At 40.5% G+C, this 16,510-nt stretch overlaps 1 protein-coding gene across 5 annotated transcripts in view; it reads left to right on the top strand.

Moving 5' to 3' along the window:
• Positions 1 to 16,510, top strand: part of VPS13C (vacuolar protein sorting 13 homolog C) — a 626,331-nt gene that overhangs the window by 487,220 nt on the left and 122,601 nt on the right. For all 5 annotated transcript variants that reach the window (XM_077473219.1, XM_077473221.1, XM_077473220.1 and 2 more), the window contains 7 exons: positions 712 to 781; positions 3,628 to 3,739; positions 6,160 to 6,273; positions 8,094 to 8,233; positions 8,352 to 8,433; positions 9,303 to 9,416; positions 10,186 to 10,261. In XM_077473219.1, coding sequence (XP_077329345.1) covers positions 712 to 781; positions 3,628 to 3,739; positions 6,160 to 6,273; positions 8,094 to 8,233; positions 8,352 to 8,433; positions 9,303 to 9,416; positions 10,186 to 10,261 — 708 coding nt within the window. The remainder of the gene's footprint in view (positions 1 to 711; positions 782 to 3,627; positions 3,740 to 6,159; positions 6,274 to 8,093; positions 8,234 to 8,351; positions 8,434 to 9,302; positions 9,417 to 10,185; positions 10,262 to 16,510) is intronic.

The following is a 16,510-nucleotide window of genomic DNA, read 5'->3' as shown; positions in this document are numbered from 1 at the left end:
AAGTCTGAAGGACAGTAAACTGGCCCTTTGTTTTGAAAGATTGGAGAGCTCTGTTATAGATCAAAGATAAAAGAGGGTAGAGAGGGCAAGTGAAGCATAAATAGGATAGCTAAGACCTGAAAGGTTATGGACCATATTCAGTTCTCTGAAACTGGGGAAGCATATGACAAACCCCAAACATAGAATAGTTATATGCTAGGGAAATTGACAGGGTGTGCATATAATGGTGGCCAAATTTCTTCAAGGGGAAGAAAAAATGGCTTCCATTATATATAACATCTGTGCATGTTCCCAGTGTTGGAGAGACACTCATTTTCTTGCAACTCAATTTCTTGGTAAAAAAAAGAGATCTGCTAAGGGCTCTTTGCATATGCTATTCATGTTCATTGAAGAGTAGCCAGCCTAGAATACAGGTTAGTGAATCACAAGTCAGGTTTACACTAAAGATCCTGTTGTGGTTGTATTTCTCCTGTACCTTACTAGTTAGATGTCTACATGGTAAATGTATTGGGTTGCCCAAGTCTTGTCCACATCTCCAAAAATGCAAAAGAATATTTAAGTTTTATGAATAATGTATTCCTAATATCAGTTTTTTTTTTTTTTTTTTAATAAACCAAGAACATAGTACAGTGGAGTAAGCAGTTCACGCAATTAATAATGTTTTGTCAAGATAAGAAAAACTAATTTCCTGACTTTTTGTGTCTCTTTTAGAACCTAAGCCTTTCATTGATATTAGCATTATTACCAGGTTTAATGAATTCAGCAAAGTCAAGCAGTTTAAGTAAGTAATTTGTTTTGTTCTCGGTATAAAATATCTACATTTCATAAACAAAACACTACACCTATACATAAATAAATGTGTAGTGCTATCCCCTTAGAAATAGTGATTATAATGGTAATACACATACAAAAAAAAAAAAAATGCAAATCAAACTCAGTGCAAAATCAAACACAATCCCAATATAATCATCAATCCACCACCCTGACATTTAGTCAAAAATGATGTCTTTGTACTATATATATATATATATATATATATATATATATATATATATATATATATATATATATATATATATATATATATTACTATATATTTCTACTAAAACATGCATAGGAGGGGACATGTGATCTGGCTTTGTGAGTATATTATGTTTACGATAAATTTGAATTATATGGGGTTTCACCTTTTTATTTTTATTTTTTGAGGAGATGAATATAACTTTAGCATTCCCAGGAGTGAAGAGGAAGAACTTAGGGCTGTTGGAGTGATTCCCTTGATGGCTACCATCTGCTTGTTATTGTGAAAGGGCGTTTGTGACCTCTATAATAAGGGGTGTTTGGATTGGTAATAGAAATAAGAAATATCTGTGCTCAAATCCTACTAGCTTGTACATGTGTATAATCCATCAGGTGCTAAAGGGGTGTGACCACATGTTAACACCAGAAAATTTTTACGAACCCTCTGCACACTGCTATATACCCTTTCTATCAAACTGCAATGAAAACAAGGGATTTTTAGTTCACACGTATTGCAATACATGTTTAAGCTGACTAACTGCATCAACGTAAACCTACTATGGCCAGTCCCTAACTTGCTCTGCAAAATGCAATTGCTACAGTGGATATAGTGCCAGTATGGGCAAATAGACACAAATTGGAGAAGAGCTACAGGTTCAGGTCTGGCTGATACGGTAAGAGGTGTATTTTGTAGTGGTGGTGGCGTTGAATGAGTGTCCCTAATTGTGATTAACTCGATGTTGGAAAACTTGAGTGGTCACAAGAAGTCATTATTACACATTATATAATACTGGTGGACTTTTACAAAATATTTCTCAATCAGGGTGGTGCATTTGTTTATATTGAGATTGTCTGTTGAGTTCATTAGGGTTTAGTAAAACACTACAGCTAAATCAGGAAAATGTATTTAAGGTTTATCTGCAAAGATTACCCTGGGACTTACGAAGGACTTCATCTAGAAAGGCTTTGTTCTGTCCTGCCCCCTGTTCCTCACTTTTGATTGCTGGGGTGTCCATCGCATTAAATGGCCAAGGACAATGCCTTGTTGTTATGAGGTTGCTAGCCAAAGCACAAACTTCTCAGGTCAAGTCAATAACTGTATAATAGAACAACCCAGGTCTTAGAGCTCCCAAAAAGTTATTGGATGTTTATGTTGCTTGTAGGCATATGAAGGTTTCTGCCGCAGAATTCCATATACAGTCTGGTAATATTTGGATAGGTATAGGATCGCTTTAAATATATTGCACACTCATATTCTGAATGTTCAGGCTTTAATAAGTATCAGCATATAGACTGGTAGAAAGTAATAGCGTCAGATGCTTATTATTATTATTCATGATTTATATAGTGCCAACAGTTTACTCAGTGCTTTAGAATGTAGAGGGGGACAGTACAGTACAGTTCAGTTATGATGTGCTTATGATGTTACACCCTCTACACAGTGAGATATCTATTTGTAGTCCATGTGCATTTAGCATAATTCATGGAATACAGAAGACAGCTCATGAAGGTAACTAAACATTCAATATGATATTCAAGTTACAGCAGACATACACAGTGCGTTATTCTAACACGTACCGTTTTTTTTTTGTTTTTTTTTTATGCTCCAGACCCTCACTGCACCAAATCATTTTCACGTAGTGTCCGCCTCTTAAAATAAAAAAGTTAATGACACCAAAACAGTCATTGGTGCTCCCTGTCTTGCCCTGTTAAGTAAATATATTTATTAGATTTATCAGCTTCATAAAACTATTTTTTTCCTTTGTTCCTGTAAACTGCACTGAATGCTTTGCTTGCATCAAGTTTTCTCTAGTAAACATGTACATTGTATTGTTTGTTGAATTGTTCTTAATAACTATTAGTCTTTGTTTGTCCTCCCAAAAAATTGATATCTTGGTCCCTTAAAGCAGATTAAACAGCATAGTGCTTGTGCTATGTAATCTGCCCCTTCTAAAACTGTAAAAAAAAAAAAAAAAAAAAAACCTGACTGAACCTGCCACTTCCTGTATCCCCCTCTCTGCGCTGACCATGAAAATCAAGGTTGCTGAGCCCTGACCAACATGGTCAGTGTATGTCCCACCGTCATCCGTTGCCCTTCTCTGCACTTCTCTCTCCCACTCACTCCCTCCCTGCCTGCCTGTCAGCTCCATGACTGTGTCTCTGTCTGTATCTGCAGATGTAAAAGTTTAGACATTGTCACTGCCAGCCCCTCTGTTATAGCAAAGCATACCACACTGTTAGTTTTTTCTAAAAACTAGGTAAGTAAATACCTATTTAGGCTTATCTTCAGACCGGATACGTGACTCGCGGCTGGTCTCCAGGGCTACTGTAGGAGGGGCTGAGCAGCCATATGACCTCCCCAGCCGACGTTGGAGGGAGATCTTGGCCCCTCCTGCAGAAGCCATGTATCAGAGATTTAAAGTGGCCGTGAGTCACGTGACCGGCCTGAAAATCACCCTAAATAGGTATTTACATACCTTTTTTTTTAATAAAAGACTTGTACTGTATGCTTTGCTATAATAGAGGGCCTGACAGTGATTTGCAGAACTGGGTTAACAAACACTTTAATAGTTAATTGCCTATGTCACTTGCTTATTTTCTGTGTAGGTACTTTATGGTTCTGATCCAGTGTATGGCTTTAAAGATTGACCAGGGTTTCCTTGCTGCAATCATGGGGCTGTTCACTCCAGCCACTCCTCCTGAGGTTGAGAAACAACGTGTAAGTTTTGTGTGTGTGTGAGTTGGGGGGGAGGGGGGGGGGGGGGTTGCAAGAATAAACCTGGCCAAAAAAGCTGTTTTTTGGACAGGTTTATTCCTAATAGACTATTTTTTCAGTATCTACAGCTGTCCCATGTTCTACAGAGCCCAGCAGCGACACTTTCGTTAAACTACAATTTCTCCTCAATTTTAACAATGGCAGTTTCCACGACTTCCTCCAAAAAAAGGCCTGATAGGTGACCATAAAGCCTACACTCGATCAGAAAATTGGATGAAAGAGACCGCTTTCGAAGCAATCGTACAATAATGTGGTCGTTAGTACACAGCTTTTGAGAGTCGATCATGGCAGTTCATCTGAAATTATCCAAAGGGAGAGGCAGAGGAATTTTTGTCATAAGATACAAGGCTGCACAATTTTCATTTAATCAGTACAATTTCCGTCTGAAAAAAAAAAATCGGAAGAACAAGACTATGCACGCTTAGTATAAATATACATTACTATACAATACATTGCATCACTTCTGATGTTTGCTGTCGTACGAGAATTTTTGTAAGTTCAGTAACCTCTTCATTTTCGATATGAGAATAGCATGCAAAAATAATGGACAATCATTCACCGATTTTCTCATTGCGTGTGCGGGCCTTCAATTTGCACTCCAAGCGGCTGTTTCGTGACCTGCCGGGGCTGCATGCTTAGATAAGGGTCTGGTATGGATTGGGGGCGGGGGGCAGCACACCTTTTTTTTTTTTTTGGTCTGGGTGTTCCACTCGAAATCCATACCAGACCTGATGGGCCTAGTATAGTTTGGGTTGAACCCAAAGAACTCATGCGGTATTTCAGTAGCGTTTTTTTGTGAATACCGAAAAATGCTTTGCGGTATCTTACTGCATACTCGAATGCGGTAAGATACCACTTTGTGAATGTGGAAAAGCCCAAGGTCTCTTATACCTATTTTGGCACAATCTTGAAATCACATGTTCTCTTTGTACTTTGTATTTTATCTCTGTTTGGAAATCTATGTAATGCTTCTATTCATTCTGCAGAAGCGTGTTTCTGTATAAGTTGTAAAATGAAAATCTGTTTAACCACTTGCCAACCGCTGTCGACAAATATACGTCGGCAGAATGGCACAGCTGGGCAAATTAACGTACCCGTACATTACTTTGAATTTACCGCGGTGCACGTGCTCCTGCTGCGAGCTCCGTGCCCGTGGGACCTGCGGACTTGATCGCCGCGGGGATACCCGCGATCATGTCACAAAACTGAAGACCGGGGAGATGCCAATGTAAACAGCATCTCCTCGTTCTGCCTAATGACAGGACACTGATCGCCTGCTCCCTGTCATCGGGAGCAGCGATCAGTGTCATGTCACAAACAGCCCATCCCCCTGACAGTTAGAAACACTCCCCTAGGACACACTTAACCCCTCCCCGCCCCCTAGTGATTAACCCCTTCACTGCCAGTGACATTTTTACATTAATCAATGCAATTTTATAGCATTGATTGCTGTAGTGGTCCCAAAAATGTGTCAAAATTGTCCGATGTGTCCGCCATAATGTTGCAGTCACGATAAAAATCGCTGATCGCCACCATTACTAGTAAAAAAAAAAAAATATATATATATATATATATATATATATATATATTATTAATAATGCCATAAAACTATCCCCTATTTTGTAGACACTATAACTACTGCGCAAACCAATCAATAAACGCTTTTTTTTTTTTACCAAAAATATGTAGAAGAATACGTATCGGCCTAAACTGAGAGGAAAAAAAATTTGTGTTTTTTTTTTTTTTATATATATATATATTTTTGGGGGATAATTCTAGCAAAAAGTAAAAAATAATCCTTTTTTTTCCACAATTTTCAAATTTTTTTGTTTATAGCGCAAAAAGTAAAAACCGCAGGGGCGATCAATTTTGTTTGAGAACCACGTCGCACGACCGCGCAATTGTCAGTTAAAGCGACGCATGCCGAATCGCAAAAAGTGTTCTGGTCAGGAAGGGGGTAAATGCTTCCAGGACTGAAGTGGTTAATAAAAATTACCTGATTAAAAAAAAAGAAAAGGCAGAGCACATTTTGGACAAGGTTGTATACTGCATATATAAAGTTTTCCATTGTGTTTAATGGGCAAAGTTATTACCTGAAGAGGAAGTGATGGGTAAATCTCCCAAGCATATGGATATCATTGCATTAAGAAGACTTGATTAGTTAAAGCTGCTGTTAGCTATTTATTGCTGTTCGCTTCCTCAGTGGAGACTGTTCCTTACTTCCTGCCACAGGACGTAGACAGCAAAAGTAATCTATCCATAGCTAAAACATTGGTATGGCTGGGAATACATTTTATGTAATATTTGACTTGGTTAAACATCAGTAAATGTGATTGACTTTATCTTTTCTTTTTTTGGTACAGACAAAGTTAATCCAGAAAGATTTAGATTCCTTGAACACAGAGCTGATGGAATCTTCTCTGACGGATATCACCACCCTGAGCTTCTTTGAACACTTCCATATTTCTCCTGTGAAGGTACCAAAATAATATAACTAATATGGAAATCAAGTTTTGGCTTTATGACCATGTTTTAAAGCAGTTGTAAACCCTTGTGCATCGCATACTAGCTCATTATGAAATACTTGCCTTAGAACGAAGCCCTACAGTGGCACCAGCACACTGCTGAGATGGCTGACATCTTCTCCAGTGTTTCTTCCAGATTCGCAGACTCCGGCATTGTGAGTGGCTGGAGTCACGATGACGTCACTCCCGCGCATGCGCGCAAGAGCCACCGTTTACAGCACGGGCTCTGTAGTTCCGGCACAGTAAGCCGGGCCTTGAGAGTGCTGTGCCGGTGATGTCCTCATCTGCATGCACTCTGAATATGTCCTTAACTGCAAGTTTAGCAGGTATTCACAGTACCTACAGGTAAGCCTTACTATAGGCTTGCCTTGTAGGTACAAGTTAAAAAATTTGCATTTTCTTCCTCTTTAAGATACACATAATTACATGATTTAAAACTATTATACAATTCTTGTGTATATTTCACACGGTGTTTGTTCTGAGTCCGTAAATAATTTTTTATTCACAGTGTGCTATTTAACAGTTTATAGTACATAACAGGTAAATAATCCTTAGAATAAGCAAATTGTATACATGATACTTGCAATAAATGGGGACCAATCCAGACTTTACATTTTCTAGGTGGGCACAATTGCTCACCTTCACAAACCAATAAAGGTGTCTCTTCAGTAATATTAAAGGGTTAGTTCACCTTTACCAAAAAAAGAAAATGCCTGGGCATCTGTAGATAAAAACAAACTGTGCAGCTCTGACCAAAGTTGAATGATGCCCTTGCTATAAGTGTAGACCATTTACATACTACGAGCAGCCTGACCTAGAATGCTCTCAGGATGTTGCTAGGGCATTGCTAAGTGAGGCCTAGTCATTACTGCTCACCTCCATTGTCACAGGAGTGAGCTCTCAGAGCTGCTGCATCAGGGGGGAGAAAGTACGTGAGCAGGTCTGAATCAGAAAAAAAGCTCACTGCTGTGATGGTGGAGGTGAGCAGGTATGACTAGGCCTCACTTAGCAACATCCTGGAAATATTCCTTTGAGGCTTTGGAAGGTATTAAATGGCCTACACCTAGAGCAAGGGCATTATTCAACTTATTCAGAGCCCCACAGTTTGTTTTTATCCACAAACCCCCCTTCTTGCATAGGTAGTTTTTTGTAAAGGTAAATTAATCTTTTAAATATAAACAGGCTGAACTGCAGAGTCCATGCCAGTTGGTATTTAACTAATTTTGAATTCAAACATTTATACATACTTTTTTTTTTTTTTTTTTACCGTTTGCTTGGTAAATTATGCGCAAATCCAGAAATCCAAATGTGAGAGAACCACCGCTCCACGTAAGTCCACAAATCCAAGAAAACAGCCCCTCCAGAAATGGAGAAACCCAGGTGCAGGCACGTCAAATAATTGAAGAACTCTGGATGGCCGCACTCCAAGATTCAAATTCAGATGCCTTTTATTCGTGAAGCGGAATCACACAAAAGTGGGTCACAGCAAAGCAACAATAGCTAACGCGTTTCACACTACCTAGAGTGCTTACTCATAGCTTAGCTTTCACGAGTAAGCACTCTTGGTAGTGTGAAACATGTTAGCTATTGTTGCTTTGCTGTGACCCACTTTTGTGTGATTCTGTTTCACGAATAAAAAGCATTTGAATTTGTCTTGGAGTGCAGCCGTCCAGAGTTCTTCAATTATTTGCTTGGTTAATTACTAGAACTTGCACAAAATAACATGCATCCGTCACATCGTGTTGGAGTTATCCTTTGCTCTTCATTTCTAGTTACACCTCAGCCTTTCATTGGGAGCAGGAGGAGAAGAATCGAACAAAGAGGAACGTGAAATTGTTGCCATCAGCTCTGTCAACCTCCTTCTAAAAAGCATTGGAGCCACTCTCACAGATGTAGATGATCTCATTTTCAAGTAAAGCTTACCTTTTGTCCTTCCAGAATATATATCTTGTATCACTTCCTTCATCATATATAGGTTATTAATTAGAACCTAAATAACTCATGACAGTATTGTTTTATATTGTTTATAGGTTGGCTTGTTTTGAAGTGAGGTACAAGTTTTACAAGCAGGACCAACTGAGGCATCTTGTTGTCAGGCATTACAGTGAGCAGGTAATCTTTGAAGTTTGATGTCAATATTTCTCAAGACCCCTTTCACACTGAGGCACGTGTCCAAAGCAGCATCTTTGGAGCAGTGAATGAGCGGTGTATACACCGCTCCTAAACAGCTCCTGCCCATTGAATCAGTGGGGCAGTGCAGCTATACCGCCGGCATAGGGCTGCTTTTAACCCTTTCCTCGGGCCGCTAGCCAGGGGTAAAAGCACCCCGCTAGTGGCCGAATAGCGCTGTGAAATTGATGGTATTTGCTCTGTTAAAAATAGCGGTGCTTTACCGCTGACGCACCCGCTGCCCCAATGTGAAAGGGGTCTAAATGTAGTTGCATTCTTATGCCGCAGTACTTATGTAAGAGTTGGAGACTCTCACCTGCTACCTCGTTCTCAGACTTTCATATTTTTTGTCGGTAGTCGCTTGATTTGCAGATTTGTCATTTTTTAGGTGCTCGTTGATGCTGTGCAGACCTTATTGCAATAACACTGAGTCTGTTTATTCATGTAACCTTGTTATGCACTATGTTTGCACATGTTTAAAAATGCAACTTATTGTTAAAGAAATTATAAAAAAAAAAAAATCTCTAAATGCATTTGCTTTTCTGGCTCTCTAATAAATTTCGAACAGTGGTGGTATATGAATACAATGTATATTTATAGATGTTGTCACTTATGAGGTATTTTACCAATGTAGATGGCCCTGCAAAACCATCTCTCTTTAACTCCATAATTTTTATATGGAATCTGTTATATAAACCCATCATGTTATTAAAATTAAAACCAACAAGTTGAGCCAGTTAAACATGTGGCATAAAATCCAAGTCTTTTCATTTCTCCTAATGTTTTGGTTATTGCCTTCTTATCCTTTGTAGTTCTTGAAGCAGCTGTATGTCCTTGTCCTGGGTTTGGATGTCTTGGGAAACCCCTTTGGCTTGATTCGCGGGCTCTCGGAAGGTGTGGAGGCTTTTTTTTATGAGCCTTTTCAGGTAAGTTTAATCTGTTTTAAAGGCCAAGTTCACGTTTGTAAAAAAAAAGGATGAACATACATTTTTGCAGGTAAAAAAATGTGCATTTATTTTTTTTTCTTTCCTTATGAGCCTGCAGAGCATTGTACCCAAGATCGGCAGGCTCCTGCAGACCATCAGTACAGCTGTCTGCCTGTACCTCCTGTATGGGTGGGCAGACAGTTACTGGAGGGCAGAAATAATCAATGAACTGCAAGGGTGCTCACTCGCGCCCTCGAAGTTCATTGAGAACTGCAAGCTTTTTGCTGTGATGGCAGACGGGACTTGTTGTTCATTCACAGGACCCTGTGAATGGATGATACAGCTGTGTGGGATGAGTCCTGTACAGCCACACTTTTTTTATTTTTTTTTATTTTTATTTTTTTTACACTGCGATAGCGTCTGTGGAGAGAGGATCACCTGCCTGCTGTCACAGTGAGGGATGGGGGGGGGGGGGGGGGGGGGGTGGGGTGCAAGGCTGCTGCTTTAATAACACCCTGAATACAGGTGTAACCTATTACTAAAGGTAAACTTGTCCATTTTAATCTACTTCATGTTGGAAATGTTTAATATTATGCTCATATGTGTATTTATAGTGGTATGATTATTAACAGAAGTATATGCACATTCCTGCTAACCTTTGTTTTTCATATTTTGTTTCAGTGCTATAATAAGCCCGCTAATGCTTTAGAATCAATTTGCTTTGCCTGATCTACCACACTAACTGCTCTATACTTGCCTTTGATTATAGGGAGCAGTGCAGGGCCCAGAGGAGTTTGCAGAAGGCTTGGCCATAGGTGTGAGGAGTCTTCTTGGGCACACTGTTGGTAAGCTCATTTGTTTCTTGTGCAAATATGTGGACATATGTTTTATGTAATTAGGAATTCACAGCTCTTAGGCCTCTGGCTGCCTAAAATCTCAGCATTTTTATTCATAAAGGATTTTTTTTTTAATCTAAATGCAGCTCATTGTGTTCACATAAACATGTGCTGCGTATAGACGAGTAACCAAAACAATTTGAGTTGCTGGGTCAGTATTTTTACGTATGTATGCACAAAAAATGCTAATTTGAAGGTTAAAATTCTATTCAGAGTTCTAGAATTTTTTTTACTTATGTGCCTGGAATCCTTATGGGTAGAGCTCCAAAGGGATGAAAATAATACTGGGAGTATGCTATAGGCCCCCTAACCTGGGGGAGGAGGGGAAGACGGACCTCCTATCACAATTTGGATTAGTGGCAAGGATGGGAAGTGTTGTCATAATGGGGAATTTTAATTATCCAGACATAGACTGGGCGAAAGGAACTACGCATTCGTTTAAGGCTTGCCAGTTTCTAAATGTCTTGCAGGACAATTTCATGGGTCAGTTGGTAGGCACACCAACTAGAAACAAAGCGTTACTGAACCTACTGATTACCAACAATACAGACTTGATCACGGATGTGGAAATACGGGGCAATTTAGGAAACATCAATCACAGGTCAATTAGTTTCAGTATAAATCACAAACATAGGAAATATTAGGGTAATACAAAGACACTGAATTTCAAAAGCGCCAACTTCTCTAAACTACGAGCCTTGCGAGAAGATATCAATTTGGCTAAAATCTTACGAACAAAACATAAAGGAGAGATGGGTTTGCTTTAAGAGCCTGTTTAACCACTTCAGCCCCGGACCAATAAACACCTTAAGGACCAGAGGTCTTTTTCCAATTTCGCACTGCGCTGCTTTAACTGGTAATTGCGCGGTCATGCAATATTGCACCCAAACGAAATTTGCGTACTTTTCTTCCCACAAATAGAGCTTTCTTTTGATGGTATTTGATTGCCTCTGCGATTTTTTTTTTTTTGCGATATAAATGGAAAAAGAGCAAAAATTTTGAAAAAAAATGATATTTTCTTCTTTTAGTTATAAGAAAAATCGAATAAACTAAATTTTAGTCATACATTGAGGGCAAAATTTATTCAGCCACGTCTTTAGTAAAAAAAAATGTCAATAAGCGTATATTTTTTGGTTTGCGCAAAAGTTATAGCGTCTACAAACTAGAGTAAATTTTCTGGAATTTACACAGCTTTTAATTTGACTGCCTATCTCATTTCTTGAGGTGCTAAAATGGCAGGGCAGTACAAACCCCCCCCAAATGACCCCATTTTGGAAAGTAGACACCCCAAGGAAATTGCTGATGGGTATGTTGAGCCCATTGAATATTTATTTTTTTTTGTCCTAAGGGATTGAATAATGACAAAAAAATTATATATTGCTCACACATGCCATGGTTATATGTGGAATTGCACCCCAAAATATATTCCGCTACTTCTCCCGAGTATGGGGATACCACTTGTGTGGGGCTTTTTGGGAGTCTAGTTGCGCACGGCACCCTGAAAACCAATCACCACCTTCAGGATTTCTAAGGGTGCAAATTTTTGATTTCACTCCTCACTACCTATCACAGTTTCGAAGGCCATAAAATGCCAAAATAGCACAAAACCCCCCAAAATGACCCCATTTTGGAAAGAAGACACCCCAAGCTATTTACTGAGAGGCATGTTGAGTCCATGGAATATTTTATATTTTGCCACAAGTTGCGGGAATATTACAAACTTTTTTTTTTTTGCACAAAGTTGTCACTAAATGATATATTGCTCACACATGCTATGGGCATATGTGAAATGACACCCCAAAATACATTCTGCTGCTTCTCCTGAGTACGGGGATACCACATGTGTGGGACTTTTTGGGAGCCTAGCCGCGTACGGGACCCCGAAATCCAAGCACCGCCTTCAGGATTTCTAAGGGCATACATTTTTTATTTTACTCCTCACTACCTATCACTACCTATCACATAAAATGCCAAGATGGCACAAAACCCCCCCAAATGACCCCATTTTGGAAAGTAGACACCCCAAGCTATTTACTGAGGGCCATATTGAGACCATTGAATATTTTTTTTTTGTCCCAAGGGATTGAATAATGACAAAAAATAAAAAAAAAATTTTTTTTTGCAAAAAGTTGTCACTAAATGATATATTGCTCACACATGCCATGGTTATATGTGGAATTGCACCCCAAAATATATTCCGCTACTTCTCCCGAGTATGGGGATACCACATGTGTGGGACTTTTTGGGAGTCTAGTCGCGCACGGCACCCCGAAAACCAATCACCACCTTCAGGATTTCTAAGGGTGCAAATTTTTGATTTAACTACCTATCACAGTTTCGAAGGCCATAAAATGCCAAAATAGCACAAAACCCCCCAAAATTACCCCATTTTGGAAAGTAGACACCCCAAGATATTTACTGAGAGGCATGTTGAGTCCATGGAATATTTTATATTTTGCCAAAAGTTGCGGGAATATTACAAACTTTTTTTTTTTTTTGCACAAAGTTGTCACTAAATGATATATTGCTCACACATGCTATGGGCATAAGTCAAATTACACCCCAAAATAAATTCTGCTGCTTCTCCCGAGTACGGGGATACCACATGTGGGGGACTTTTTGGGAGCCTAGCCACGTACGGGACCCCGAAAACCAAGCACTGCCTTCCGGATTTAAATATAAAATGCTACCAAAAAAACTGTTAGCGATCGCAGGGATCAGGCCTGACTCTGCGATCGCTGCAGTTATGTGTTTAGTGTTTTGTAAGTGACAGTGATCGATCGATACTGCACTTGGGTGGGCTGGGCAGAGGGGCAAAACGCAGGTGCTAGCAGGTATCTGGGCTGATCCCGCTAACAATGCGTTTTTTTGGAACCCTGAACTGCTGTGGACGCTAGTATAGATCTGATCAGATATTGATCTGTTCAGATTCTATACCACTACGGGAGGTGTATGCTTTGCGCGTGGGTGTTAGCGGTACTGGCACTAACCTAGCGCTGCCTGGGGCGACGCAGACCCTGACCCTAAAACCTAATTGATATCACCCGCCGGGTGATCAGGGGGTTAAACCTTTATTGGGTAATAAATGGTGGGTGCCCTGATGCTATAAAAAGCAAACTAACCAGAGTCACCCGTAACACTTATACGGTGATTAGTGGTGAAAGGGTTAACTAGGGGCAATCAGGGGGTTCAAATTTTTATTAGGTAGTATATGGGGGTCCCTGGCGCTATATAAAAACCTGACGGGGAACCTAAATAACTAACTGGCTAACCAGCGTCACCAGTGACACTTATACTGTGATCGCTGGTGAAAGGGTTAACTAGGGGCAATCAGGGGGTTAAAACCATTATTGGGTAGTATATCGGGGTACCTAGCGCTATAAAAACCTGGCGGTGAACCTAAAAAAATAACTAGCTACCTAGCGACAGTAGCGACACTGATGCAGCGATCAGAAAAATGATCGCTTAGTGACACTGGCAAAAGGGGGTGAAAGGGTTAACTAGGGGCAATCAGGATGTTAAAACCATTATTGGGTAGTATATCGGGGTACCTAGCGATATAAAAACCTGGCGGTGAACCTAAAAAAATAACTAGCTACCTAGCGACAGTAGCGACACTAATGCAGCGATCAGAAAAATGATCGCTTAGTGACAGTGGCAAAAGGGGGTGAAAGGGTTAACTAGGGGCAATCAGGGGGTTAAAACCATTATTGGGTAGTATATCGGGGTACCTAGCGCTATAAAAACCTGGCGGTGAACCTAAAAAAATAACTAGCTTTCTAGCGACAGTAGCGACACTGATGCAGCGATCAGAAAAATGATCGCTTAGTGACACTGGCAAAAGGGGGTGAAAGGGTTAACTAGGGGCAATCAGGATGTTAAAACCATTATTGGGTAGTATATCGGGGCACCTAGCGCTATAAAAACCTGGCGGTGAACCTAAAAAAATAACTAGCTACCTAGCGACAGTAGCGACACTGATGCAGCGATCAGAAAAATGATCGCTTAGTGACAGTGGCAAAAGGGGGTGAAAGGGTTAACTAGGGGCAATCGGGATGTTAAAACCATTATTGGGTAGTATATCGGGGTACCTAGCGCTATAAAAACCTGGCGGTGAACCTAAAAAAATAACTAGCTACCTAGCGACACTGATGCAGCGATCAGAAAAATGATCGCTTAGTGACACTGGCAAAAGGGGGTGAAAGGGTTAACTAGGGGCAATCAGGATGTTAAAACCATTATTGGGTAGTATATCGGGGTACCTAGCGATATAAAAACCTGGCGGTGAACCTAAAAAAATAACTAGCTACCTAGCGACACTGATGCAGCGATCAGAAAAATTATCGCTTAGTGACACTGGCAAAAGGGGGTGAAAGGGTTAACTCTAGGGGCAATCGGGGTTAAATCTTTATTGGGGGGTGATAGGGGGCTACCCTGGACCTAACACTAACTGCCCTGACAGTTTTTACTTTTACAACTGACACTGAATGCATTGATCAGTAAAGAAATGATCAATGCAATCAGTGACACTGTGATCGGGGGGGGGGGTTTGTGTACCTATGTGTCAGTGTAGTGTTTTGGTGCACTTACTTTTAGTCTTCTCCTCGTAGTCCGGTCAAAAAGACCGTCCCGAGGAGAATGACATCACTTCCTCCTTCCTGTGTAAACAATACACAGTGGGAGGAAGTTCGTCATTGGCCAGGAGCGATCGAGAGGGGGTGGCCAGAAACCAACGGCCATCCCCTCATCACGGATCGCTTCCGGAGGGAAACGGACCGCCGTATCCAGAGGGAGGGGGTCCGATCAGACCCCCCACCCGCTGGAAGGCAGGCACGTACATGTACGTGCTTGTGCCTGCCTGTGCCATTGTGATGACGTACAATGGCAATACGGCGGTCCTTAAGTGGTTAATAGGGGCATTAGCCAGTGCATCCCATTGGGAAATAAATTTAAAAAAGCGAACAAAAGTCCTGGGTGGCTTAACTCCATTGTAATAATGCATAAAAAAGCAAAGGAGAAGGCCTTCAAAAAATACAAGGCTGAAGGATCATCATCAACATTCAAACTTTACAAAGAATGCAACAAGAAATGGAAGGGTGCAGTTAGGGCGGCTATGATAGAATCCGAAAAGACACATAGCGGAGGAGAGCAAAAAAATTGAGGAATCGGAGGGGGCCTCAGTAACCAGAACTGCAGTGTTTACCCTCATGACACATCACAGGTAGCACAGAGGACAGAATTAGAAATAGACTTGAAAAACATAACATTAATAAGTCACCGGGAGGGGATGGCTTGCACCTGAGGTTTCTTAGGGAACTCAGTCAAGTAAATGCCAGACCATTGTTCCTAATTTTTACTGACAGTCTACTGACTGGAATGCTACCAGCTGATTGGAGAAAAGCCAATGTAGCACCAATATTTAAAAAAGGGCCAAAATACATCTCTGGGAATTACAGATCAATTAGCCTAACATCAATAGTTTGCAATCTCTTGGAGGGGATGATAAGGGACTATATACAAGATTTTAGTAATGAGAACAGTATCATTAGTTGTAATCAGCATGGATTTATGAAGAATCATTCTTGCCAAACCAATCTATTAACCTTCTATGAGGAGGTGAGCTGCCATCTAGATAAAGGGAGGCCCGTAGACGTGGTGTATCTGGATTTTGCAAAAGCATTTGACACAGTTCCCCATAAACGTTTACTGTACAAAGTAAGGTCCGTTGGCATGGACCATAGGGTGAGTACATGGATTGAAAACTGGCTACAAGGGCGAGTTCAGAGGGTATTGATAAATGGGGAGTACTCGGAATGGTCTGGGGTTGAAAGTGGGGTCCCCTTGGGTTCTGTCCGGGAACCAATCCTATTTAATTTGTTCATAAACGACCTGGAGGATGGAGTAACAATTCAATCTCTTTATGTGCGGACGATACTAAGCTAAGCAGGGCAATAACTTTTCCGTAGGATGTGGAAACCCTGCAAGTAGATCTGAACAAATTAATGGGGTGGGAAACTTCATGACAATTGAAGTTTAACCACTTCAGCCCCGGGAAGATTTTACCCCCGGGAAGATTTTACCCCCTTTAATAACCAGAGCGTTTTCTTTTCTTACATCAGGGGACAAACAGCGCCATAGTAGTTACTATGTGGGTTATAGGGCCACTGATAGGTGATGAACACTAGCACGCCTTAAGGT

This window comes from Lithobates pipiens, unplaced genomic scaffold (assembly GCF_037356315.1).
Source record: "Lithobates pipiens isolate NorthernLeopardFrog02 unplaced genomic scaffold, aLitPip1_a1.2 Scaffold_8, whole genome shotgun sequence".
In the NCBI taxonomy this organism is placed as follows: domain Eukaryota; kingdom Metazoa; phylum Chordata; class Amphibia; order Anura; family Ranidae; genus Lithobates; species Lithobates pipiens.
The sequence above is the reverse complement of the archived record's forward strand: the minus strand, read 5'-3'. Positions and strand labels throughout refer to the sequence as shown.